Source organism: Notechis scutatus, chromosome 5 (genome assembly GCF_049901735.1).
Source record: "Notechis scutatus isolate UNSWTSFEM ecotype Mainland chromosome 5, rNotScu1.2, whole genome shotgun sequence".
NCBI classification, from domain to species: Eukaryota; Metazoa; Chordata; class Lepidosauria; order Squamata; family Elapidae; genus Notechis; species Notechis scutatus.
In genome coordinates this window covers 69,683,540-69,708,977 of record NC_142013.1, presented here as the reverse complement: position 1 = coordinate 69,708,977, position 25,438 = coordinate 69,683,540, and the positions used below count along the sequence as shown (strand labels likewise).

Here is a 25,438-nt window from a genome sequence, read left to right as displayed (position 1 = left end):
GCAGGATGTACACTCTTCCAAGTAATCGACTAATGGTGATTTTGTCAATGCTGATGGTGCTTAAATAATGCCCTAGATGTTTTAAGATTGCATCTTGCTACCTTTGCTTTCTTTAGCCATAATTATTATATCTCTATTTGCAGAGCTTTGTGTTTTGTGATTTTCTCCCATTCTTTCTCTTCTATTCTGCTTTCTTCAGTCTGCCATGTACACTATCCAGACATTTTTCTCTTTATTAAATTATTAGTATATTTTTATTAACCAAATTGGATTTTTTATTTATAACTTTAAAAAGTAAAATTAATTTTCTGGTGCTAAAATTTTTCAAAGTTTTTATTTTCAACAATAATAAATATGAATCTTAATAACTTGCTACTGTTGCCTAATTTAAGAATATTATAAAGAAATTCTTAAAATGTAACTGAAACGTATAAGTAGTTTAAATCCATTTTTCTTGTATTCTAAAATATTATGTAATTATTATGTAATATTTGAATCACAATTTAATGACTGGATGAATTTAACGATTTAATGGGCCAATGAAGAGTAGGAAGGAAGGATGTCTGTCAAGTCTGAATGCCCATTAAATTCAAATACAGATAACTGACCTCATTTTCAACATGAAGTGATGTTTTATTCCATTTGCAGAGTTAAGTAATAAATTTAATTATTTGCATAAATTGATCCAACAATTATCAATTACATAATAATGCAAATGGTATCAATTGTCCATATTGCTTCAGAAGCAACAGCATTTTCTTCTTAGAATGAAAGTAAAGTTTTTTTATATTTGAGTTCTGTTGGATCAATATCTGGAGAATCAAAATTTTTATAGTGGAATACCTTTGGATGTTCTCAAGAAGCTTTATTTATATTTCATCTAACATTTGGGACTTTCTTTTAGAAAGAGAAATAAAATGCAGTTTTAAAAAAACAAAAGAGAAACTCACAGAACCATACTTCATTGCTGATGCTTCTGGGCACTATTTTACAAGTAATCAAACAATTGGGAAATTTGGGCCACAATGGAACTGGTGGCCTATGTGTCACACTTGCAAGCTAATTTCTACACACTGCAATATGGAATTCCCTTATTACTGTTCCAGAAATTATATACAACAAAGATTTTTCTACAAGTGTTTTGGAGTCTCTGATCAAAAAGTTAGGACAAGACATAAATGCAACTTGTCTTCTGGATGAAAGATTAAAATATAAAGGTGGTTTTCAAACAGAAGTATAATTCTTACCTTTTTCTTCTGTTCGATGGGGAAGGCATTCTGGCCTCTCAGGAGGAACCTTTTTAATTTCATGCTTTCTATCTGTAGTAGCTATCAAAAAGCATAATGTTAAACACTTTAAAAGAAGATGATAAAAATTATTTTTTCTGCTCTGCTAATGTATTAGTTTTTCGCTTAAAAGGCTGTTTTCTATGGATTACACATGTAGACCTGTTTATATTTAGGAATATTTCAATTTCAATTAAACTCTGTAAAACTTAGATTCATTGTGTCAGATACAGTAAGTAACAAAAACAAGTAGATTTCAAAATTAAAAATCACAAAAAGTGATTATAACTGCTATAGCACTTAACCGGAAAAGGAGATTCACTGCTTTGGTTTGCTTATATGACAATGATCCATCACAGTCATTCTTACTGGATGTCAGTTTACAAGTGAGTTCAGCAATATTTCAGAATTGCCCAAAGTTTATTTTATCTCTATTGTAGCTGAAGCTAGAATATCCATAATCATATTTATGCCTCATGTTATAAATTGACTAATTAATTAAAGTCATTGCCCTATTGCAGGAGCAAGAGAATTAAGCTGAAAAAAGTCTTTGTAATTCCACAACTCAGATATGAAGCACCCTAAATCAGTATTTCCTGTGCTTATTAGAATACAAAAATGTCCTTTCTAACTGCCTCCTCAAAACATCCTTCCACACAAATTTAGTGGATTCATTCAAATGTAGGAAATAAATTGCATGCATTTATTAGCCTATAATTTGGGTGAACCTTTACTCATAATCATAATTATGCATATAAAGTAAGATTCAAAATAAAGAGAATAGTGTATTTACAGCTGCTTGTCTGTTGTTCTTTCCAGTGCCTACACATTTTAAACATGTTTTAGGACTTTATTTCATATTTCTTCTCTTTTATTTCTTGGGATATGAGCTGGTGTCATATGACAGAAGCATGCTGAATTTAATTGAGCATGATTTACTTGAGCTCAATAATAGAGAAGTTCCATGACAGAACTTTCCAATGATAAAGGAAAAGTAAGAAATATTATAGGTGAATGATTTAACAAAGAGAACTAATAATTAAATGCATAATTAAAATAGTGAACAGCTATGCTTTCCATTTTTAGCAAATGATAATTCTAAGCGAAAATCTTAGAATGAAATCAAGATATTTAAAAAGCAAATGAACTTTATTTCAATAGGAACTCTAACAAAATAATAGCTATTATTAGTATGTTCCTTTAACTATAAGATGGCAAATGTATCATTACCATAGAAAAGTAGAAACAGTCAACTATACTGTTGCTATAACTATACAGTGAGCCAACTGCCAAGCAATCACAGGGCTGCAGGAGGGATGGAGGGAAGCAGCTGTCAGAATATAAATATATCTGGGGAGGTCCATTATAATTTTGAATGGTCACTGAGTGAGGAGTACTTATAATTGCACTTTAATCATTTAACATGGTATGGTATATATACAGCAGCTGAGAGCATGTTAAAAGACTCCAAATGGTTTGTTGTGTATTTAAGAGAATATTTATTGATGCTGTAAATTACCTGATCCTTGTTTGAAAGGAGCTGAAGGAGGTGGAGGCTTTTTAGGTCTCTAAAAGTAAAACAAAATGAATAAATAAAAGATTATTAACAAAGAAATACTAAAGGAAATTAAAGGAATTTTTTTTTACATTTTTTGAGGTTTCAATGAGGCAATGTATTATTAGTAAGAAAATATTAATAGTCCTCTCAGAAGTAAAATTTGCAAGAAATATACTACATAAAATCTGGTTTTTTTTTCATTTAAGGCATAATGTCATTAGAATAATGTATTACCATATCCAGATATTAGAGCTCTGTTTTCAAGGTGGAAATAAATTAAATGTATTGGAAATCCATTATCTGTTCTTGTTTTCTCTTTTAAAACCAGACATTTTCTTTAGAATGTCCAGTTAATGGAAGCTTTCACAGAATAAAGTCTTAAGAGTCCTGAGAAAGCTCAAGGAAAGGTGGCACCTGATAGGCAAATGATGCTATAAAACATGAATCTTTATCAAATATTAAAAAATATTATTTTTAGAATGTCGATATGCAGATTTTATTTTATAAAACTGTATAGTTTTAACAGTTATTGCCATTACATGTGTTTTTTTTAAAACATGAATGTTTTATTATGGTTTAGGTGGGCAACATTTGTAAATGATGTAAAAGTTCATTAGCTTTACAATAATAGGCAAGCTGCTCCTACCTCTTTTTCAAAATCAGGAAGTAATAGTTTTACAAAGTTATCAGGGAATACTCCTCTTCTACCATTAAGTTCTCCTTCCCACCAGCCAGCATCAATGCAATCCTATAATACATAAGAGAAGAGTGTATGTATGTATGTATAGACAATTATTCTATTTTCTTTCAAATTGACAATAAACAGACAAATATCTTTAAACAGTAGTTAGGATATATTTACATCACATTTCTGTATAAGTGTTTGGACCTGAAACTCATAGAACTTACTTCAGAAACTGGGATTTTCTCCATTTGCAATGTGCTGTTCTTACCAATATATGAAAGATTTTACTGCCATTTTCATTCTTCATTTTGTGAAACATTGGATTACAAAATAAGTAAACCCACCATTATAGAATCTAGCTACTGTATATAACTCTTATTATCATTGATCTAGTTATATAAGTGATAGCTAGAGAGATTGATAATAAAATAAACTATAATAATAAAGGCTGTATATCAACACATTGTACATTCTATGGAGACTCTCAATCATCCAGATCATGGTTGTCTCAAAGGTGCTTTTTCTTGATTTTTTTCCTCTGAAAATGTTTTGCTTTTCATCCATGAAACTTTTTCAGTTTTAACTTAAGAGTGGGGAATGGAAGGATATATGTTATTTAGTCATCTGGTTGTTAGTACTCTGAAGATCAGTTGTTAACGCTCTGAAATTCATTGATATCACTTGAGGGCTTATCTGTATCCCCAGAGTCACCTGAATCAGAGTGTAAATGGGTATGGGACTTTATTGTGACTGTTGAAAGGGTTGCAATTGTAAATAGATGGGGTCTTTCAAACCAATGGTCCTCTCTGTCCAAAACAAGAAAGTCCAGTTGTTTTTTGAAAAAGCCTTCTTGGGACAACCTTGACCTGGATGACTAAGACTCTCCATACACACTTCAAAGGAGTCCTGGATGGATAGAACCACTGTTCTCCACACCTGTTTGCAGTCTGATTTGGGTGACTCTGAGGATACAGATAAGCCTCCCCACAACTCCCCACCGAGCTAACCCTGCAATCCTCAGTGTGCTAACAACCAGATGACTGCAAATAATATAAATCTTTCTATTCCTCACCAGTTAGAACTGAAGAAGCTTCTTGGATGAGAAGCAAATGTTTTCAAAGAAAAAAAATCCAAGAAAGTCCAATTGCTTTTCAAAAAAGCACCTTTGAGGAAGCATACGATAAAAATATGATTATTTTAAAGATGGAATGGAAAACGTATGTCTGGATATCTGGGGTTTAAAAAATATATTCTCCATTTAGTGCCACCTTGTAGCTTTCTCTGCCTCCTCTCCCAAAGTGCTAAATGGGAATTCACATATCTGATATGCAAACTAATATGGTTGATCACTATGGTACATGGTAAAAATAAATACTCAAAACAATTTATTTACCACCATCTAATGGCTTGTTTGGAGCTCTGCATGCTAGATAAAGTAGTCAAATTGGTCTGTAAAAGTGCATGAGGGAATAAGATAAACTTGGTTTCTATAGTTCAAAAACTACTTGATGGCACATTAAATACATTATCATCAAAGGTAGCCTGGAATTTAAGTAGTACAGAACATTGCCTGTCTAAATATAATTGAATAAGAAAATTATTTCAAACTCTAGTTCCAACCAAATGGAAACCTGGATTTACTGACAGGTGGCTTCGTAGCTTGAAATAGATCAGCAAGGATCCCTAATTACCCATGACTTGAAAGTGACAACAAAATTACTTTTCCTCTTATCAAAAAAAATTTATTGCTAAATTTAACAAGTTAGTAGGGAAGAGAAGACTAATCATTAGGACTGGATTTATATAAATAAGCCCTCCATTCAATTCTGGTTTCTAAAACAAAGTTGTAGTTTAGAATTCTTTAAGGTCAAAGTGTATAATTTAATTCATGGTTAATTGATGGTTCATACTGGTGGATAGTGAAGATTTAGGGTTGTGGATTTTTTTGCTTTGTTTTTGCAGCCTGTTCTCACTGTGGTCAGCAACTTGCCCTAGGAAGTGCACTAGTCTCCCAACAAATGTTCTTCAGAAGCAGTCACATTGTCCTTAAAGGGGTGTGTATGTGTGTGTAAAATGTATATGTATGTATGTATATGTATATGTGTATGTGTATATATATATATAATTAAACATTTTTCAACAATTTAAAAACATATATACTCTCTTTACAACATTACAGCATCGCAGATATTCATATATACATCACAATCTAGGTAGCAATTTAATTATGCATTGCATAATCATCTGTATAGTTTCTTCCAAGATGCTATTTCATTGGATAACATCTGGTTCTAGTATTCTGAGAAAGAGAAAATAACTTTTCTTCATATTCACCTCATATTCACCACCTTTCTAATCTAAAAGGCTCCAAAAAGCTCCTCATCTTAGCTGCCCCGCCCTCTGAATTTTCTCTAGTTCCATTGTATACCTTTGGAAATACACTAACTAGAACTGCATACAATACTCCAGATGTGGTCATGCTACTGACTTACACTGATATTTATAGTCTTTATAATTATGCAAATTATTATACACATGTGCATAAATATTAGGTAAGTGAGTATTTTGACCATATCATCCTTTGAATGCATATTTTTCACCTCCAAGCTATATAAACCTAAATGCTTAGTGGATATAAGCAGATCAGGTGATGTGTATTTGTGTAATGAGGGGGTGTGTGGCCTAAGGAGATCAACACCCTATATCAACGTGTGCATAATTATTAGGCAGCTTCTATTCCTTAGGCAAAATTGACTAAAAAAGAGATTTAACTGACTCTGAAAAGTCAAAAATTGTAAAAAGTCTTTCAGAAGGATGCAGCACTCTTGAAATTGCTAAGATATTGGGACATGATCACAGAACCATCAAACATATTGTTGCAAATAGTCAACAGGGTCTGAGGAAACTTGTTGAGAAAAAAGACACATGTTAACTGCCAAAGATTTGAGAAGAATCAAACATGAAACTACCAAGAACCCATTATCCTCCAGTGCTGTCATATTTCAGAACTGCAGTTCTGAAATACAAGTACAGAATTACAAGGTGTTCAGTGCTCAGAGACATGGCCAAGGTAAGGAAGGCTGAAATTCAAACACCACAGAACAAGACACATAAGTTGAAACGGCAAGACTGCACCAAAAAATATCTGAAGGCAGATTTTTTCAAAGGTTTTATGGACTGATGCGTGACTCTTGATGGACCAGACGGATGGGCCCATGGCTGGATCAGTAACAGGCACAGAGCTCCATTTTGACTCAGATGCCAGCAAGATGGAGGTAGGGTACTGGTATGGACTGGTATTATTAAAGATGATCTAGTTGCACCTTTTCGAGTTGAAGATGGACCCAAAATCAACTCCCAAACCTACTGCCAGTTTTTAGAAGATACTTTCTTCAAGCAGTGGTACAAGAAAAACTCAACATCTTTCAAGAAGACCACGATTTTTATGCAGAACAATGCTCCATCACATGCATCAAAGTACTCCACTATGTGGCTAGCCAGTAAAGAGGCCTTAAAGATGAAAGAATAAGGACATGGCCCCTTTCCTCACCTGACCCTATTGACCTTAAAACCTGTTGAGAACTTGTGGGCCCTTCTTAAACAGGAGATTTATGGTGAAGAAAAACAGAACACCTCTCTGAACAGTGTCTAGGAGACTGTGGTTGCTGCTGCACAAAAAGTTGATCATCAACAGATCAAGAAACCGACAGACTCCATGAATAGAAGGCTTATGACTGTTATTGAACAGAAGGGTGGCTATATTGGTTACTGATTTTTTTTGAACTGTCAGAAATGTTTATTTGTAAATTTTGAGTTATTATTTTCACTTTAACAGATGAAAATAAATGAGTGAAATGGGAACATTTTCATTTTTCATTTAGTTGCATAATAATTCTGCACACTAATAGTTTCCCAATAATTGTGCACATATATTCTTCTAAGAAACTTTCTTAAATAGTCAGATTTGAGATTTATTAACATTTTAGATTCACAGAGAGTACTGTAGTTCAATAAAAATATTAATCCTCTAAAATACAATTTGCCTAATAATTGTGCACACAGTGTACATCTATTTTGTATCTAACTAAATATAAGATTTATATTATACCTCTCTAATTTACAGATTTAAGAGTTATGTTTGCCTGGTTAATTTGATCCAGTGGGTTGATTTGATTGTTTGTGTGTGTGTGTGTGTGTGTGTGTGTGTGTGTTTTCACCATGCTGATATTTCAGAAAGCCTTAAAGAAGAAAGAAGAAAGACTTTTTGTCCAGGTCTTTGGCGAGATTGAAGCATCCTTCTGGGGTAATGTAGGTTGCTTTGGTTATTGTCCAGTTTGTCATTTTTTGTTCTTTAGTCTTTTCATTGTGCCATTTTATTATTCTATGTATTTTCTGTGTGTTTTTATCTCTAAAGAGTTGCTGGGAGTCAAAAATTATGAACATATTTGGGCTAACATGCTGTTGTCAAGTTTGAAAAACAAAACATTGTCAAACACCTTCAGTGAACCGTGCACCATTACTCTTTCCTCATCAGTCACTGCTTAGCTCTGGTCCCATTTATTTATATGTATAGTTTGAATGACATCTCCCATTTTGATGCCTAGTCCCCTAATATGCAGGCATCCCACCTTGGAATTCTTTGTAATCTCTTTTTGTTTTTATCACTCTGAACAATGTAGTGTCATCAGCAAATTAGTCCATTAGTCAGTCACACCCAATTCCAGATCAAAATTAAAAAGTTCCATTCCAAGAACAGAAGTCTGTGAGTCCACTAGTTACACACTTCAAAAATGATAAATGCTTATTTATTCCATTTAATACTCTTTAGCCATTGGTTATCCACAAGACAGCCTGCCCTTTTATTCCGTGGCTACTAAACTTACTGAGAAGTCTTTGACAAGGGACTTTATCAAAAGCTTTTTGAAAATCTAACTAGATGGTGTCTAATGGCTTTTTCTTATCCATATGTTTATTCACATATTTGAAAAGCTGTAATAAAAGGTCTTCTCTTATTGAAGCCATGTTGGATATCCTTGAGGAAGATTTGTGTCTCCAGATGTTTGGCAATTTTATCTTTATGGCATCTTCACTATCTTCCCTGGGTAAATGTTACGCTGACAAGCCTATAATTTCCTGGATCTCCCCATGAACTCTTTTTAACAATTCGAGTTATGCTGGCCACCTTCCAGTCCTCAGCTACAAAAGTCAAATAGAGACAGGGTCAATATTTGAATTATGAAGTCCATAAACTCAGCTTTATGCCTGTTTGCTCAGCTTTCTTTTTGAATGGGGTTTTTAAACTTTTCAGGACTAGAAAAGTACCAGTTGTCTCTTGAGAAAAAGAGAGGAAACTAATATTGAAATAAAAGAGCTTCAAAATACTTATATATTTAATATATATAAAAATAACTGGTTTGATAGGCTGTTCTAAATTCTGATAGTAAATTATTAGCTAATTAATTCCATATTTTATTTTAAAAGCAACAGAAATTCTTCCAACTCTTCAATAATATACCTTAGATTAGATTAATAGAGTTGAAACTGATCTTGAGGTCATATAGTCCAACTGCCTGCCCAAGCGGGAGACCCAACATAATTTCTGACAAATGGCAGTCCAATCTCTTCTTGAAAGCCTCCAGTGATGAAGCTCCCGCAACTTCCGAGGGCAAGCTGTTCCATTGGTTGATTGTTTTCACTGTCAGAAAGTTTCTCCTTATTTCCAGGTTAAATCTCTCCTTGTTCAGTTTCCATCCATTATTCCTTGTCTGGCCTACAGGCGGTTTAGAAAATAGCTTGACCCCTTCCTCTCTGTGGCAGCCCCTCAAATATTGGAACACTGCTATCATGTCTCCCCTGGTCCTTCTCTTCACTAGACTAGCCATCCTGGTTCCTGTAACCATTCCTTTTTTTTTTTTTTTAATAAAATTTTATTTGGGTTTTCACACATACAAAATACAAATAAAACATCTTTTTTGAAAATAGCATGGTCCCGGGTTGAACTTCTTTATACAGACACAAAACTCAGTTTCATGCTCCTTTTTGTGTTCTATTCCATACCTTATACTATTCTACATTTTCTATATAGTTTTTCCCCTCTTTTAATTTTCTCAATTTTATTTTGATTATCTCATCTCAATTCAAATCATTATATTTATACATTTGTCTGTTCTGTTTCAATTTCATATTATCTTTTCTCATTAAACAAATTTTCTCCTGTAGTTACTTGGAGTATGACACCTTTATATCTTTTAATTACATCCATTCAACTCTTATTTAAACTTCAATATATACCTTAAGGTTATGACCTTCAATATAATACATAATACATAACTTCCAATTGAATTCTGCTTGGTACATTCTTATAATACACACTATATTCTTTTAAAAAAAAAGATTATAAATGTATGTAATTATAAACCCTCATTCCAATCCAATTCAGTTCTATCATTAATAATCATTAAAATCTTAACATCTTTAACACTTCTTTTCAATTAAATATCATACTTCCTTAAAGACACATATAATCTCCATAATTAATTTTTCCCTTATTTCTCTTCACATATGTTTTGTAAATCATTAGATATTCATTTTGTTACATTTATTTATTGACAAGCATTCCACTGAATTACGATAGCTATTTTATCAAACATTTTAATCATACATTGTTTCATATTTTCTAAAATTATTTCTGTTTCTAATATAACAATACTATCTTATGTACCTTTGCAGAATCCCTTTTCCATTAAATTTTCACCCATTATCTCTAAATAGGCCCTGTTTCTCTATATTTTGTTTCTATCCTTTATAACTTCTTTTCCTTTCTTTCTTCCCTCTCTTCTTCTCCCTTCCCTTTTTACACCCTTGTCTCTCTACTTCTAATTCTCTCTTCTGGAATTTCCCTCTTCTGTTGCTTTCTGATTTTATACTTATTTTTCACTCTATTTTTGGGGGGAGTTGTTTTTTCCAATCTTAAACTTTCCATTCTCTTTCCCCCCTTTCCTTTTTTCCCCCCACCTAAGATTACTTGTTCATTAAAGATGGCTTCTTCTTTGTCGCAATCTTCTTGTTCTGCAGGCATTTCTTGTTGTTTCTCATAATTCCAAATCTCCATTTCTAAAAACTGAAATACGAAGCCAAAAGAACCTCTCCTTTCTTGTGCATCTTCTTTGTACTTTTTAAGTTCCATTTTCAGTTCTTCTAAAAGTGGACCCATTTTAAACAGTTTTAAACAACCACCCGATTGATTTTAGTCATTCAAATATAATAACCAAAAATCCAGAAATCATCAAGTAATCCAAATAGTCCCAAATTATTTCTTCTTATTTCTTTTTCGACTTTCTCTTCCTGGGGTTTTTGTTGCGATATTTCAGTTAAAATGTATCTTTTGGAAGTCTTGTTGAGATTTTGCTGTAAATTCTTTTTAATTCCAGGCAGTCTCCTCCCTTCCAGATCCTGCCCTTTTATTCTTTTTCTCTCCTTTCCTGTTTTCAAAAGCTTTTGATTATCCAGAAAACTTTATTATCCCTTTGACTTTTTATTTTCAGCATTAAATGCCTATTAATGTCAAAGTGAATTTTTTTCCAATTTCTTGCTTAAGTCTCTTAGCTGTCAGTACAGGAAAAAGAGAAAAAAAACCCAAATCTTTTCCCTTTTCTCTCTCCTTCACAGCTTAAAAATCTTCTTAGGGAACAATGTTATTGTTCTTTTTTTAATAGTTTCAATTCCAGGGTACCTTATTTGTTGCTTTTACTGTTTGACCCGGTCAACTAAAACTTTCTCTTCTTATCTTCCTCCTGCACATTCTTTTCCAGTTGAGTTCTTCTTTGTGGTGGCCATTTTTGACCACCGCTACAACCGCCTTCGGGAAAGGGAGTAATGGCCGGCTGGGGAGGAGAGATGCAGCTCTCCTCAACCCTGCAGGCAGTCTCCCCCTTCTTACACCACCTCTACGGGGTGGCTTAGCCCCAAAACCAGCTGGCTCGGGGCACTCCAGCGGCAAGCACAGATCGAAACCGCACAGAGACGCGGTTTCGGTCTGTCGCCGAAGAAGCTCAAACCGGACGTCTCTGTAACCATTCTTCATGTTTTAGCATCCAGTCCCCCTAATCATCCTAGTTGCTTTTCTCTGTACTTTTTCTAGAGTCTCAGCATCTTTTGTATAGAGTGTGGTGATCAAAACTGGATGCAGTATTCTAAGTGTGGTCTTACTAAGGCTTTATAGAGTAGTATTAGTACCTCACTTGATCTTGATTGTATCTCTCTGTTTATGCAATTTAGGATTGCGTTGGCTTTTTTGGCTGCCGCCGCACATTGCCAGCTCATATTTAACTGGTTGTCCACTAAGACTCCAAGATCCTTCTCACAGTTACTGCTATTAAGCCTGGTTTCACCCAATCTATATGTGTTATTTTGGTTTTTCCTGCCTAATTGTAAGACTTTACTTTTCCTACATTGAATTTCATTTTGTTAGATAGGGCCCAATGTTCAAGTCTGTCAAGATCCATCTGGATCTTGAGCCTATCTTCTAGGGTGTTAGCTATTCCTACCAGCTTAGTATCCCCTTCTATTCCCTCATCTAAACCGTTTATGAAGATATTGAAGAGTACTGGGCCTAAGACAGAACACTGCTTACTTCCCTCCGTGTAAATGTAAACCCGCTAACGACTACTTGTTGAGTACAGTTTGTCAGCCAGTTATGAATCCATCTGGGGTGACGCTATCTATCCCACTTTTTTCTAGCTTACCAAGAAGAAGTTTGTGGTCTACTTTGTTGAATGCCTTGCTGAAGTCTGAGCATATTATGTTCATAGTATTTCACCGGTCTACTAATTTAGTCACTAGGCTGACGAATGAAATAAGATTGGTTTGGAGATCTGTTTTTAACAAAGCCGTGCTGACTGCTAGTTAATACTTTACTCATTTCTAGATGTTGGGAGAGCTGTTTTTTAATTATCTTTTCCAGTATCTTCCTAGGTATTGATGTTAGGTTGATTGGTCTGTAGTTTCCTTGGCCTGTTCCCCCCCCCCTTTTTTTTGAAGATGGGAACCTCATCAGATCTTTTCCAGTCCTCTGGTAGTTCCCCAGTGCTCCAGGATGTGGTACAGTGATTCTGAGATGACATTTGCCAGCTCATTTAGAATTCTGGAATATAATCCATCAGGTCCTGGTGATTTGTATTCATCAAGATCAGACAGGTGTTCTCTTACTATTTTTTGCTTATTTTAACTTTTATTTCTGGTCTGTCTTTTACAGTTATGTTTTTGGTAGGTTGGGCTATAGTTTCTTTTTGCATGAAGACCAATGCAAAGAATGAGTTAAGCAGCTCTGCTTTCTCTCTGTTGCCTGTTACTTCCTTGCCATCTTCTCTCTTTAGTGGAGCAACTGTTTCCTTGATTTTTTTCTTGTTATTTATATGTTGGAAGAAACTTTTTTTTTATTATTATCTTTGACTTTTGTTGCAAGTCTTTGTTCATTCATCTTTGCATATTCTGGCCATTAGTTGTGTGTCTCTTTTTCCATTTTTTGTACTTGCCCTTTTTGTCTTTCAATTTGTCAGAGAGATCTCTGTGCAGCCATGCTGGTTTCTTCTTGGATTTTTTGTTTTTCTTTTTCAGTGGTATTATGCTGGTCTGGTATACTTATGCACGCCCCCTACAGACCTCTTAGGAAAAGGGTGAGGTCAATAGTAGACAGTCTAACATTAAAGTTTTGGGGGTTTGGGGAAGAAACCACAGAGTTAGGTAGAGTATTCCAGACATTGACCACTCTGTTGCTAAAGTCGTATTTCCTGCAATCAAGTTTGGTGCGGTTTACCTTGAGTTTGTATCTATTGTGTGCTCTTGTATTGTTGTGGTTGAAGCTGAAGTATTCATTGACAAGTAGGATTGCAGTAGATAATTTTATGTACCATACTTAGATTGGACTGAAGGCGTAGTTCTAGGTTGTCTAGGTCTAAAATTTCAAGTCTGGTGGCATAAGGTATTCTGCTACAAGTAGAGGAATGGAGAACTCTTCTCGTGAAATATTTCTGGACTTTCTCGACTTGTATTAATATCCGTTATGTAATGCGGATTCTAGACTGATGAGCTGTATTCAAGTATTGGTCTAGCAAATGTTTTGTATGCTCTAGTTAGTAGTGTGATATTACCGGAGAAAAAGCATAATTATACATATATTATATTTTTAATATATTAGTACATGTATAATTTGGGTGTTCTTTGGGCATAAGCACATACATGGAACACATATTGCAAAACACAATAGTACCAGTCACTTAGCTGGGAACTAATGTTATTCTATATGGCAAAGTTCAATTACTTGTTTGTAATGTATAAAGAAATGGTTCATCCAGTTTCAGTCTGTTCTCTCACTTTGGACACTGTGATATTTTCTTATTATATAAACTCTTGAAACAACCCACCCTAAATATTAGGCATCACGCTCGAACTAATTACTCAGTTTGATTTGTTCATCCAATACAGTGTTTTTCTATAAAATGTGTGACTGTAAATAAAAAGTGTATAATTACCCCATGGGGAAAAGATTACTTTTTTAATTTGGTAACTATTTTATTAATGGTTAGAAAATAGCAGCAGAAGTTAGAAATCTGGATATGTTAACAAAGATGAAGTAATTTGTGTAACTGAATAATGAACATTGAATAATTATGATTATTTGGAGGTTAATGGTTATAAATGTGATGTTTACATGTTTATAATGTTTGATATTATTAATAGATTATAGATAAAATTGAACAGAGGGCCTAATTAAATAACACAAATTTTTTAAATAAGGATAAGTGAAAATGAAGGCGAATAGGTATTGAAAATAATTGTTATAACTATTGCGTGTATAAAATTTACCATTCAATAGAGGTTGTAGAGGTTGTACCTAGATTGTATACTGTTATTGTGAATATAGAAATTTTATACATAACCAAGAAAACTGTACAATAAATAATAATATTTTTTTAAAAAGCATATAATTACCTTATTGACAAGAGTAACAATATCACCTTCTCTGATTGTCAACTCATCTTCATTCTGTGCTTCATAAGGAAATATAACTTTACAATACTCCTTCACTAAAAGGAAAAGTGGTGTTTTTCAATACATTTCAGCAACTTCAGAAGTAAATGTAAAGAAATCAAACTTGCTAGGTCAAGAATTAGAATTATATTAAAATAACTTTCAATAAATAGTAATAAAAGAAAAATGTACTTTAAATATGTGTTTTCAGTTCATATTCTTTTTGGGGGGCTGGAGGAAGACAGAATCTCCATTTTTTAAAATTAGTTTATAGTATAAAATACAAATATACAAAACCATATAGTAGGACAGAAAGGGGAAGAGGGAAGTATGGAAGAGAGGGGAAAAAGCAAAAAAAAGGCATTGATGTTGCAGTAGAATAAGGCATTAACATTGAACCTTAACTTTTTACTTATCCATAATAATATAAATTAGCCATGTCTATAATGAAAAATCAGTCAGTAAAACCCAAAATCAAAGTTTCATTTTTTCCCATTTCAAGCATGAAGTACAAAACCAGTTTCCAAGTAGAAACAAAAGTACTTATATTCTTTCTTTAATCCCAATGGTCAATTTAGCCATCTCTGCTAACTCCATCAACTTTTGTAGCCATTCATCCATGGTGGGAATTGAAATATCCTTCCATTTTTGTGCATACAGTAGTCTTGCTGCCGTCAACATACATAAGATCAGAGTTCCAATTTTTTCCCCAAGACTTTTTTCATTAAGCCCAAAATAAAAGTTTTGAGTTTTATCTTTATCTTCACTTTAAGAATTTTCTGTATTAAAATATGAATCCTACTCCAATATTTCTTTGCTTTATCACATGTCCATCATAAATGATAAAAGGTCCCTTCTTTACATTTACATTTCAAACATTTATTCTAGATAACTTGTCTGGTGTTAAATACAAGTGATACATCATCTTATTAAAAAAATTAAATTATAGTTTAGTGTGAATTTTAAATACCCAAAGTTCCTTGCCCACTGAATCATACATTTTATATATTCACTTTTCAAATTCAGTTTCAATAACGTTTTATTGAAAACTTAACATTAATATGATGTTCATCTCTACCACACAATAAGATTTCAAATTCATTTTTAACAAAATCAATCGCATAATTCTTTTTATCTAGTTTAAATCTTTCTTTCAGTTGTTCATATGTGAACCAATGGCAAACACAACCTTCTAATTCTAACTCTTCCCTCGACTTGAGCATACGGTCACCAAAAATGAAAAATATTTTTTTACCATAAGTCCACCAGTCCAGCTTCACCACCATTTCTTTTCTGAACAAAACTTATTGGGGGGACATCCAAAGAGGCAACTTCATAGAGAACCTTGTATTATATTCATTCCAAACTCTTAATATGGCACGTCGAACAATGTGGTTGTTGAAATCAACATTTACTTTAATTTTGTCATACTGTAAATAACTGTGCCATCCAAATCTTAACTCATGACCTTCTAAATCAACTAGCCTCTTATTCCAGAGGTTCACCCACTCTTTTAGCCAGACCGGACAAAATGCATCAAAATACAATTTCAAATCTGGTAAACCCAAACCACCTCTTTCCTTAGAATCTGGCAATAGCTTATATCTAATTCTTTGTTGTGGTTCGCTGGCAGCAGGTGCGGATGGCAGAGGTCCCTAACAGCGAGGACTCGGACGAAGGGCCTGCACGTGATGCAGGGATGGGGCCAGGACTATCGGAGAGTGGGGAGCTGCCTTCGGAGCTTGTGGAGTCTAGCAGCAGTGACGCAGAGGACCCCGTGGAGCCTGTGCCCAGTGCGCATGCACACAGGGTTGTTCGAAGGAAAGAGCAGTTGAAGCAGCAAAGGCAACTCAGGAGTAAGGCTGGAAGGTGATGGCCCTCCCATAAGAGATAAAAACCAACCTTCGGGGATGTGTTCTTTGCAGGAAGCAAAGAAGTTCTTTAGACTCAAGAGTTCTCATCGAAGCCCTGCTTACTCCGGTTTATTTTTGAAACTTCTGTCAGTGGATATTTAATCAGTAATTAGTCTTCTATTCTTGGCAGCCTTTGTAACCTTGAAAGGGCTTGCTTTTGATATCGGACAATTAGCCTTAACTCACTCTTGGCTAGAAATGCGCAGAATTCCCAGTGCCGCATACAGTTTGTGTTTGTTTAATTTGAACAAGGCTTGGGTCAGAACATTCTTGTTTTCCTCCTTTTTTTTGCACTTTGCACTTAGACTTATGTACCACTTTATAGTGCTTTACAGACCTCTCTAAGTGGTTTTACAGAGTCAGCATATTGCCCCCAACAATTTGGGTCCTCCCTTGCCATATAAACTTGGAAATATATTTCTGCCATTGTTTAAATGGAGTATCAGTTGCAAGTATTGGTAATATCTGAAACATGTTAGTAATGTCTGAAGCATCTTTGGTAAGACATTCATCTTAATTACAGAAATTATACCCAATAGAAACATCCAATTCGTTCCATTTTTGTAAGTCCTTTTTAATATCATTCTGAAGAGGCACATAATTATTTTGAAACAGTTTTATATTTGTGTTTGTCAGGATAACCCCCAAATATTTCACCTTTTTCTCAATCTTAAAATCTGACTTTGTAATCAATATATCACAGATAACGTGTTCTTAATCAACATTGTTGTTTTATGTTTATTTTAAAACCTGTTAAAGCTCCAAACTCATTTAATTTCCTTATCAAATGTTCCCATGTTATTTTTGGGGTCCTGCAGGAATATAACCTGTTCATCAGCAACTGCCTTCAATTTATAAGCTTCTTTTTCCATGCTTATACCCATTACTTTCTCATCTTGCCTAATATCCTTATTCAAAACTTCCAACACCAAGATAAACAACAGAACAGACAAGGGTCATCTTTGTTTCCTACCCTTTTGAATTTCACATGAATTTAGTTAAGTCACCATTAATGATAATTTTTACTTGCTGTGACATATAAACAGCTTTAACTCCTTGAGTAAAGTTATCTCAAAAGGCCATCTCTTCCAGCACTTTAAATATAGAGCCTATCTTCTATGGTGTTAGCTATTCCTGCCAGCTTAGTATCATCTGCAAATATGGTTCTATCCTTCTATTCCCTCATCCAAGTCATTTATGAAGATATTGAAGAGTACTGGGCCTAAGAAGGAACCTTGTGGTACCCCATTGCTTACTTTCCTCCAAGGACGACTTGTTGAGTATGGTTTGTCACCCTGTTATGAATCCATCTGATGGTAATGCTATCTATCCCACTTTTTTCTAGCTCATCAAGAAGTAGGTTGTTGTCTACTTTGTTGAATGCCTTGCTGAAGTCTATTATGTCCACAGTATTTCACTGGTCTACTAATTTAGTCACTATGTTGAAGAATGAAATTAGATTGGTTTGGCATGATCTGCTTTTAACAAACCCATGTTGACTGCTAGTTCATTACTTTATTGCATGAAGACCAATGCAAAGAATGAGTTAAGCAGCTCTGCTTTCTCTCTGTTGCCTGTTACTTCCTTGCCATTTTCTTTCTTTAGCGGACTGACTGTTTCCTTGATTTTTTTCTTGTTATTTATATGTTGGAAGAAACTTTTTTTTATTATCTTTGACTTTTGTTGCAAGTCTTTGTTCATTCTGAACCTTTGTTTTCCTGTCTTCATCTTTGCATATTCTGGCCAGTAGTTGTGTGTCTCTTTTTCCATTTTTTGTACTTGCCCTTTTTGTCTTTCAATTTGTCAGAGAGATCTTTGTGCAGCCATGCTGGTTTCTTCTTGGATTTCTTGTTTTTCTTTCTTATTGGTATCATGCTGGTCTGGCCTTTTATGATCATATTTTTCAGAGTTTCCCAAGATTCTTAAGTTGTTTTCCCCTTTAGGATTTTCATCCAAGGAAGCTATCCCAAGTTCTCTCTGAGCTTGTTAAAATCAGCTCTTTTAAAATCTAAGAATCTGGTATCATTGTGTTCTATTGCTTGTGTTTGCATTATGTTGAATTCTAGTATGATGTGATCACTCTCACCCTAGGTTCCTGCAGTTTCAATTCCCTTTATCACTTCTTTTTTGTTTGTAAGAATTAAGTCCAGTATGGCTGTCCCTCGTTTCCTTCTCTACCTTTTGGACAACAAAGTTGTCAGTTAGGTTGATTAGGAACCTATTTGATTTCTTACTTGGTGGAGAATTAATCTTCCAATTGATGTCAGGGTAATTGAAGTCCCCATTACTATTGTAGTGTGTTTCCTCATATATTTGTTAGTTGGTTAGCAAAAAGGACATTTATTTTTTCTGCTTGATTGGTGGCCTATAGTATGCACCTATGGTCTATTCATTCTTTGGGTAGTTTGCACTTCTGTAGTGTGTCCCCAACTTTCTCCAACCAGAATATAATAAAAAAACCAGGAAGACTTACTCTTTGTTCTGCTATCCAATTCAGTTTTTGTTGCCTCCTGGATTGTTGTAGCTGTGGGCATTCTTTTTCCAACTGTCTGTAAACATAAAAACAATTAGTCATTTATAAAATAACACCACTCATTATTTGCTCATCCAAATCATAATAGTTAATTAAAATATGAAGTAACTGATTTAATTCATTACCTGCCACAATTTCTTTAATTATTTTAACTAAAACCTATTTTAAAATAACAAATATATGTAACTAGTTCTCATTTCTTTGTGACTTTATTACATATTTGTGCAAAAGAAATTATCAATCAAAGTTATATCCATGTCACTGAGGCTACTCGGTAAATTGTGGTATTTGCAATCATATTAAGGTTTTATTGATACTCGCTTGTTCTAAAGTAATTATTAACTATAGTTTATCTTGATTATTTATTAACTGTATTTAAGCTTTCAGTATTCTCAGTAAAAATAAATTTGTTTATACAGAATTTAATATAATGTAATATAATTTGCATTCTAATTTATTCCATAAAATTTATCATTTAAAAACCAGGGTTAAAAGTGATCGATCGTACTAACGAGAAACAATATTAAGAAAATGAAAACATTGAAAATGAAAATGAAAGTTTCACTATGGAAGGAAAAATATGTAATTAGAAGTTAAAATCATCAACATTATTAATATCATTAATATGTTAAATATTAAAGGAAAGCTATACATATTTTTATTCTGTCATCTACAATATTTTTATTGTAGGAAAAAAATATAGCTATTGCTTTTAAATACCTACTTCCCTTTGCTACCTGGATAATATCCAAATGTTATTGGAGTTATTTCAAAGCAGACCTTTAAATTATATGTTCTGAAGAATAACATAAGTACTGTTCTACATAAAAATGGAATTTGAAAAACTATGCCTAGGTAATTATGGAAAATATGAATTCTGTAATCTAGTTTAGAGTTAAATGTCAATCAGCTACTCTGGAGAAAAATGATTCAGTAACTGCCTTCAAGACAGAATAAAATATATTAAAAGCATTCTCTTCTAAAACATGTAACGCTGAATTTGTAATGGGCAAGTAAAATATATGCTCTTTTTCGTATATATTTTGTTCATTGAACTAAGGGTACAAGAGACTCTTATAAATGTATATATGAAGTAAAATTATCTTCATGGGACCACATTCTTTTTCGCTTCTCTGTAGTAGATTACTATTGTTAAATGTGTAATAGCTCTTATGTTATTGTTTTATTTATACTGGGTAGTTTTACAGTATTATTATTTCAGAATACAAGCCAGAACATACAAAAAAAATGAGAGCAGAGGGTGTTATATGATTAGTATTAGGGTTCAGTTGGACATTGTTCACACAATTGGAAAAATACATTCAAGTCTTTTTTTGTTTGGAAATTCTTTATGTAGTATTTAAATAGTTTTGCATGGTTCCAACTACTATTTTCTTCTTACCTTATTCTCCAATTATAAGGAGAACATATTATTTCCAAATGGCAGCTTTTTTAAATTTAATTTTTTATTTTATATAAAGAAAAGTTAAAATACAAAACTGCAAGAAATTTAAAACAACAAAAACAAAAGATACAAAGCATTCAATAATTTTTTAAAAAAGAACCCAACACAGATACACATATTATCTTCCCTGGTTGAATACTGATTGCTACAATATTAGTTCCCACTGAGAAACACAACAGCCTCACATGTCCCCCCATGCCCCATTTTGGCTGGCAGAGTGCTGCAGGAGACCATCCAAGCCAAAAATGGGGCGTGGGAGGGCTCATGCAACTCCCCGTTTTGGCTGCCAGTGGTACCACAAGCTGGTCCTTTGTTATTTCAGGCCTTGAGTTTGACACTCCTATTATATGCTATATTAATGACAAAATAGCTCAGGAAGAACAATAATAATGAAAAGTACAAGGTTAGATGTCAGCTCTGAGATTTAGCTGCCAAGAATGTTATAAGGGAAAATGGGGGTGGAGGAGTTGGAAAGTTCAAGGTTATTTCATATGTCGCATTAAAAAATTCCAGCTGCAGTTAATTGGTTCTTGTGATTAATGAAGTGTAAGAAGTGGGAGGAGAGAAGGTAGATTTTGTGAAACGGGCTGAAAATGACTTTCAGTTTGGGAAATTCCATAGATGTACCAGAGCTGTTCTAATAAATCAATTGGAGATTATACTGGTCTCATAGTGATTGATTACCATGGACAATTTCTGGATGCCTAACATTAGAATTCCCAAACCCTTTGTCAACAAACATTGTAATCAACTGGTAGAAAATTTACCACGGCATCTTATTAATCTCAAATTGTCCCAAAAGTTAAGAGCAATTCATCCTGGATCAAATATCCTCGTTTGTTTCTTAATACCATTTCTTTTCAATTGTTGTCTAGTTAAGTATAATACATTCAATCTCCACAATTGATCTATCTTCCCAGCAAAGTCCAGATAACTGGTTTGCAATTAAGAGTAATACATCTATTTGCCAATTTCACCCCAATCCTCCTTAAAAAACCAATTTGTCACTTTTTCATGTCAGGCTTCTGCTATTATGAACAAAGTTCTTAAAAGTTCAGAAAGATGTATGGAATCAACTCAGTTTGTGCAATCAATATTCTTTGATCTGCAGCTTTCAAATCAGATTATCTGCATATTTTTCCACAAGCATTATCATTTCATCAAACTTTTAAAAAAACCTTTCACTAATGTTGCCAAAAGGTCCTTTCTCATATTTTGGCCATTGCTTGACTGTAATGTTGATCAGGTATAATGTTAACTTTAGATGGCTGATTCCGGAAGGAATACTGGTCACATGAAAAGAGATATCGATTGGACTCACTGGATAAAGCGATGGAGTTCTACAACCAGTATTTTGGTACTGAAGAGGAACTGGAGGAGAGGGAAGCATTAGAAGATAGAGATCAAGGAATGCCTGCCATAGAAGAAAAGGAACTGCAGCAAAAGGAAAGAGAAAAAGGACCGAATAGAGAACAATGGAACAAGACCCAAAGAACCAAGAGAAATAAGAGCAACCAGGAGTATATGACCTAGATATAAATAGAACAATGCAAAAATAACTTAAAATATTATCACTAAATATCAACGGATTGAACCTATCCTTGAAAAGGAAAAATAGTAAACGTGAATAAGAATTAAATATGCTAAGAATTGTTATTACAATTAGATACATTATGTATAGTAGTATAAAGAAAGAATAATGATATAATAGTAATGAATATAAACTAATTGTAATCATAACTGCACAAGATATTTGTACCCAGACAACACACTGTTTAAACGAAAGATGGAATGTTTGTATAAAGTAAAATAAAATTAAAAATTAAAAAAAAGAAAAGGAAGAAAACCATCAACAAATTACAAAGATTAAGTCTAGACATAATACCACTACAAGAAGTCCCCATAAAAGAAAAATACAAATAATTACTGGCGTACCCCAAATTGGGGACACTATTTATGTCATCACAACAAAAGGAGAGAGGAGTAGTGTAATACATTGAAGAAATAATTCAGGCAAACCAAATATATAAAGATGAAGAGAGAAGGATTTTAATTGTGGAAGCAATATTAAATCAAAAACGGGTACTCCTAGTTGTAATCTATGCACCTAATAATGGACAAGAACAATTTTATAAAAAACTACATTATACTATAGATGAGATGCAGTGTGACAATATCTGCCTCCTAGGGGATTTCAGTGCAATAATAGACAAAAAAATTGACTATAAAAGTAATAGAATTAGTAAAGGAGTAAGATAATATGTCAGAAGAGTTAAATATACAACATGTATGGAGAGGAACCCGGGGAGAAATCAATACACATTCTATTTTAACAGACACAGATCCTGGTCTAGAATAGATATGATATGGATGTCGATGGAATTAAATACAAATGTATATGAGGCAGTAATAGATACAAATTTATGGGTAGACCACAATCCAATGAAAATTAGCTGGAAAGGATGAAAGAAAAGTATAAGATGGACTCTGAACTGATTGATACTAAAAGATATAGAATTTAAGCAGATGTTGGAAAAACAAATGGGATTCTTTTTTAAAGAAAACAGGAAAGGAGACATGTCTTTACAAAACCTATGGGATACAGAGAAAGCATATATGAGAGAAATTGCCATAACGTTTACAGCGAAGAAAAACAAAAGGAAGAAGCAACAACAAAGAACCCTAGAAGAAGAATACAAAAGACTTGAAGCAGAGTTACAAAAGGAACCACAAAAAAATAAACCTAAAACATCAAATGGACTTTACGAAACATAAATTGAATATTGTTGAAAAAGAACTAGTGCAACATATAAAAAGAACAAAACAAAACTTTTTTGAGAATGCAAATAAACCAGGAAGGTGGCTAGCTTATAAATTGAAAAAGGAGAAACAGAAAAAATGGATAAGTAAATTGCAAGATAAAGATGGAATTCTACATTATCAAATTGAGGGGGGAAAAATATTATCTAGGACTTTTATAGGAAACTATATGATAATGAGGAAAATTCTGAGGAGAAAATACTACAATATTTAGGAAAAGCTAATTTACCTAAAGTGCCAGAAACAATTAAATCAATGCTGAATGAGAAAATAACTACAACAGAACTAGTGGAGGCAATCAAAAAACAAAAAAACCAACAAGTTACCAGGCCCAGTTGGGCTACCAGCAGAAATATACAAAGAGCTACAAGATAGCCTGAGCCAATCATTATTAGAGGTATACAATGCAGTTTTACCTGAAGCGAAGATACCACCATCCTGGGTGGAAGCTAACATTACCTTGGTACCAAAAGAGGATTCAGATTTAACACAAATAAAGAACTATAGACTAATATGTCTACTGAATACCAACTATAAAATATTTGCCTCAATAGTAGCAGAAAGACTGAAGAGATTCTTGAAGGAATTCATACACCCTGATCAAAATGGTTTTCTACCTAAAAAGCAGATACGAAATAATAACATTGGAATCTTGCAAAGCACATAATGAAAAACAATTGGCATTGTTGTTCCTAGATGCTCAAAAGGTGTTTGATAATGTGAACTGGCAATTCATGCTACATCAACTAAGATTTATGGACTTTGGAGATAATTTTTAAAATATGTTCAAGGCAATATATACAAATCAGAAAGCTAAAGTGATTGTGAATGGTGAGGTAACTGAAATTTTTTCAATAAGAAACAGTACAAGGCAAAACTGTCCATTATCTCCATTGTTATTTATCTTAACACTGGAAGTACTAACTAGAAACATCAGGCAAGATGAGCAAATTAAAGGAATGGAAATTAAAAGAGAAAAGTATAAACTGCAAGCATTTGCAGACAATCTAGTTTTCATTTCAGAGGAGCCATTAGAATCAGGCCCAAGACTCATAGAGAAATTAGAAGAGCAAATTTATTGTGAACAATATGCTACTGAGAAGTAGCATACTACAGTAATAAAAATTAGAAGAATAAATGGGCTGCTCAAATTGGAGATGGAAATGGCTAAAATTGAGATACAGCTGTAGAGGTGAAGGCTAACTCCTGACTGAAGATCCAGTTTTTCTGGAGAAGTTAATTGCATCTAGTTTGTGTTGATGATTATTGTTCAAATTGGAAAATTACAGTGGAATAAATACTATAATTATATAGGTTATCACCAGCATGTTTCAAAGTCTTGATATTATGAACAAACATTATCCTGATGATCAAATGATATGGAGCATCAGACTGAAGTCAACAAGTTATCAGAGAGCAAAATAATTCTTTGAGTTACAAAGGGTATTTGGAAACCTACAAACTATTGAAACATGCTCATTTTTCTCAAGCCAAGGAAAGTGTTTTTCAAAGCCAGAAACATGTTTCCTTCTATGTTTCTGTAAGATACTTAAAATTTCTCTAGCTGAACACATTTAGCGATGTGGAAATGAAACTACTCACCATGTAACACTATAATGTACTATCAATTCCTACAACATATTTCATAGGAATATCCAGAATATGTATATATTTGCTGTCACTTTCAAAGAAGAATGAATGATTATTGTGTGAACTCCATTTTCTCATATACAAGAGCTAAATATTGTGTGGACACAATGAAGATGACACCTCATGAAAGGCTGACGCTTAGTTTTTTTCTTTTTTGTTATGCTTTTATGTAATGTGCTGATGATAGAAACAAAATTGTTCATCAGAAAAAGCATTGTAATAAACATGATATTTATAAAGAAAATACATGTTCATAAAAAATATCACTAATCTGATGCTAATATGAGGTGGACCAAATTTATGTTTAGAAAAAAAAATCTATAAATGCAAGTTTCAAATCAGATTGTCCCTGAGAGATATATTCAACACTATTATAAACATGATAACATTTTCAACTGGAAAATATATAACCATCAGTTCTCTCTTCAACCACTTGCCTTCTCATCCAAATTTCCATTTCTCATTCTATTTTTCCACAGGAATGAGGATTTATTATTATT

At 33.4% G+C, this 25,438-nt stretch overlaps 1 protein-coding gene across 5 annotated transcripts in view; it reads right to left on the bottom strand.

Annotated features, from left to right (window-relative positions):
* Positions 1-25,438, bottom strand: part of SH3KBP1 (SH3 domain containing kinase binding protein 1) — a 154,615-nt gene that overhangs the window by 29,209 nt on the left and 99,968 nt on the right. For all 5 annotated transcript variants that reach the window (XM_026674928.2, XM_087966949.1, XM_026674927.2 and 2 more), the window contains 5 exons: positions 18,944-19,019; positions 14,519-14,613; positions 3,491-3,592; positions 2,806-2,854; positions 1,248-1,328 (listed from right to left, as the gene is read on the bottom strand). In XM_026674928.2, the coding sequence (XP_026530713.1) occupies positions 1,248-1,328; positions 2,806-2,854; positions 3,491-3,592; positions 14,519-14,613; positions 18,944-19,019 (403 nt within the window). The remainder of the gene's footprint in view (positions 1-1,247; positions 1,329-2,805; positions 2,855-3,490; positions 3,593-14,518; positions 14,614-18,943; positions 19,020-25,438) is intronic.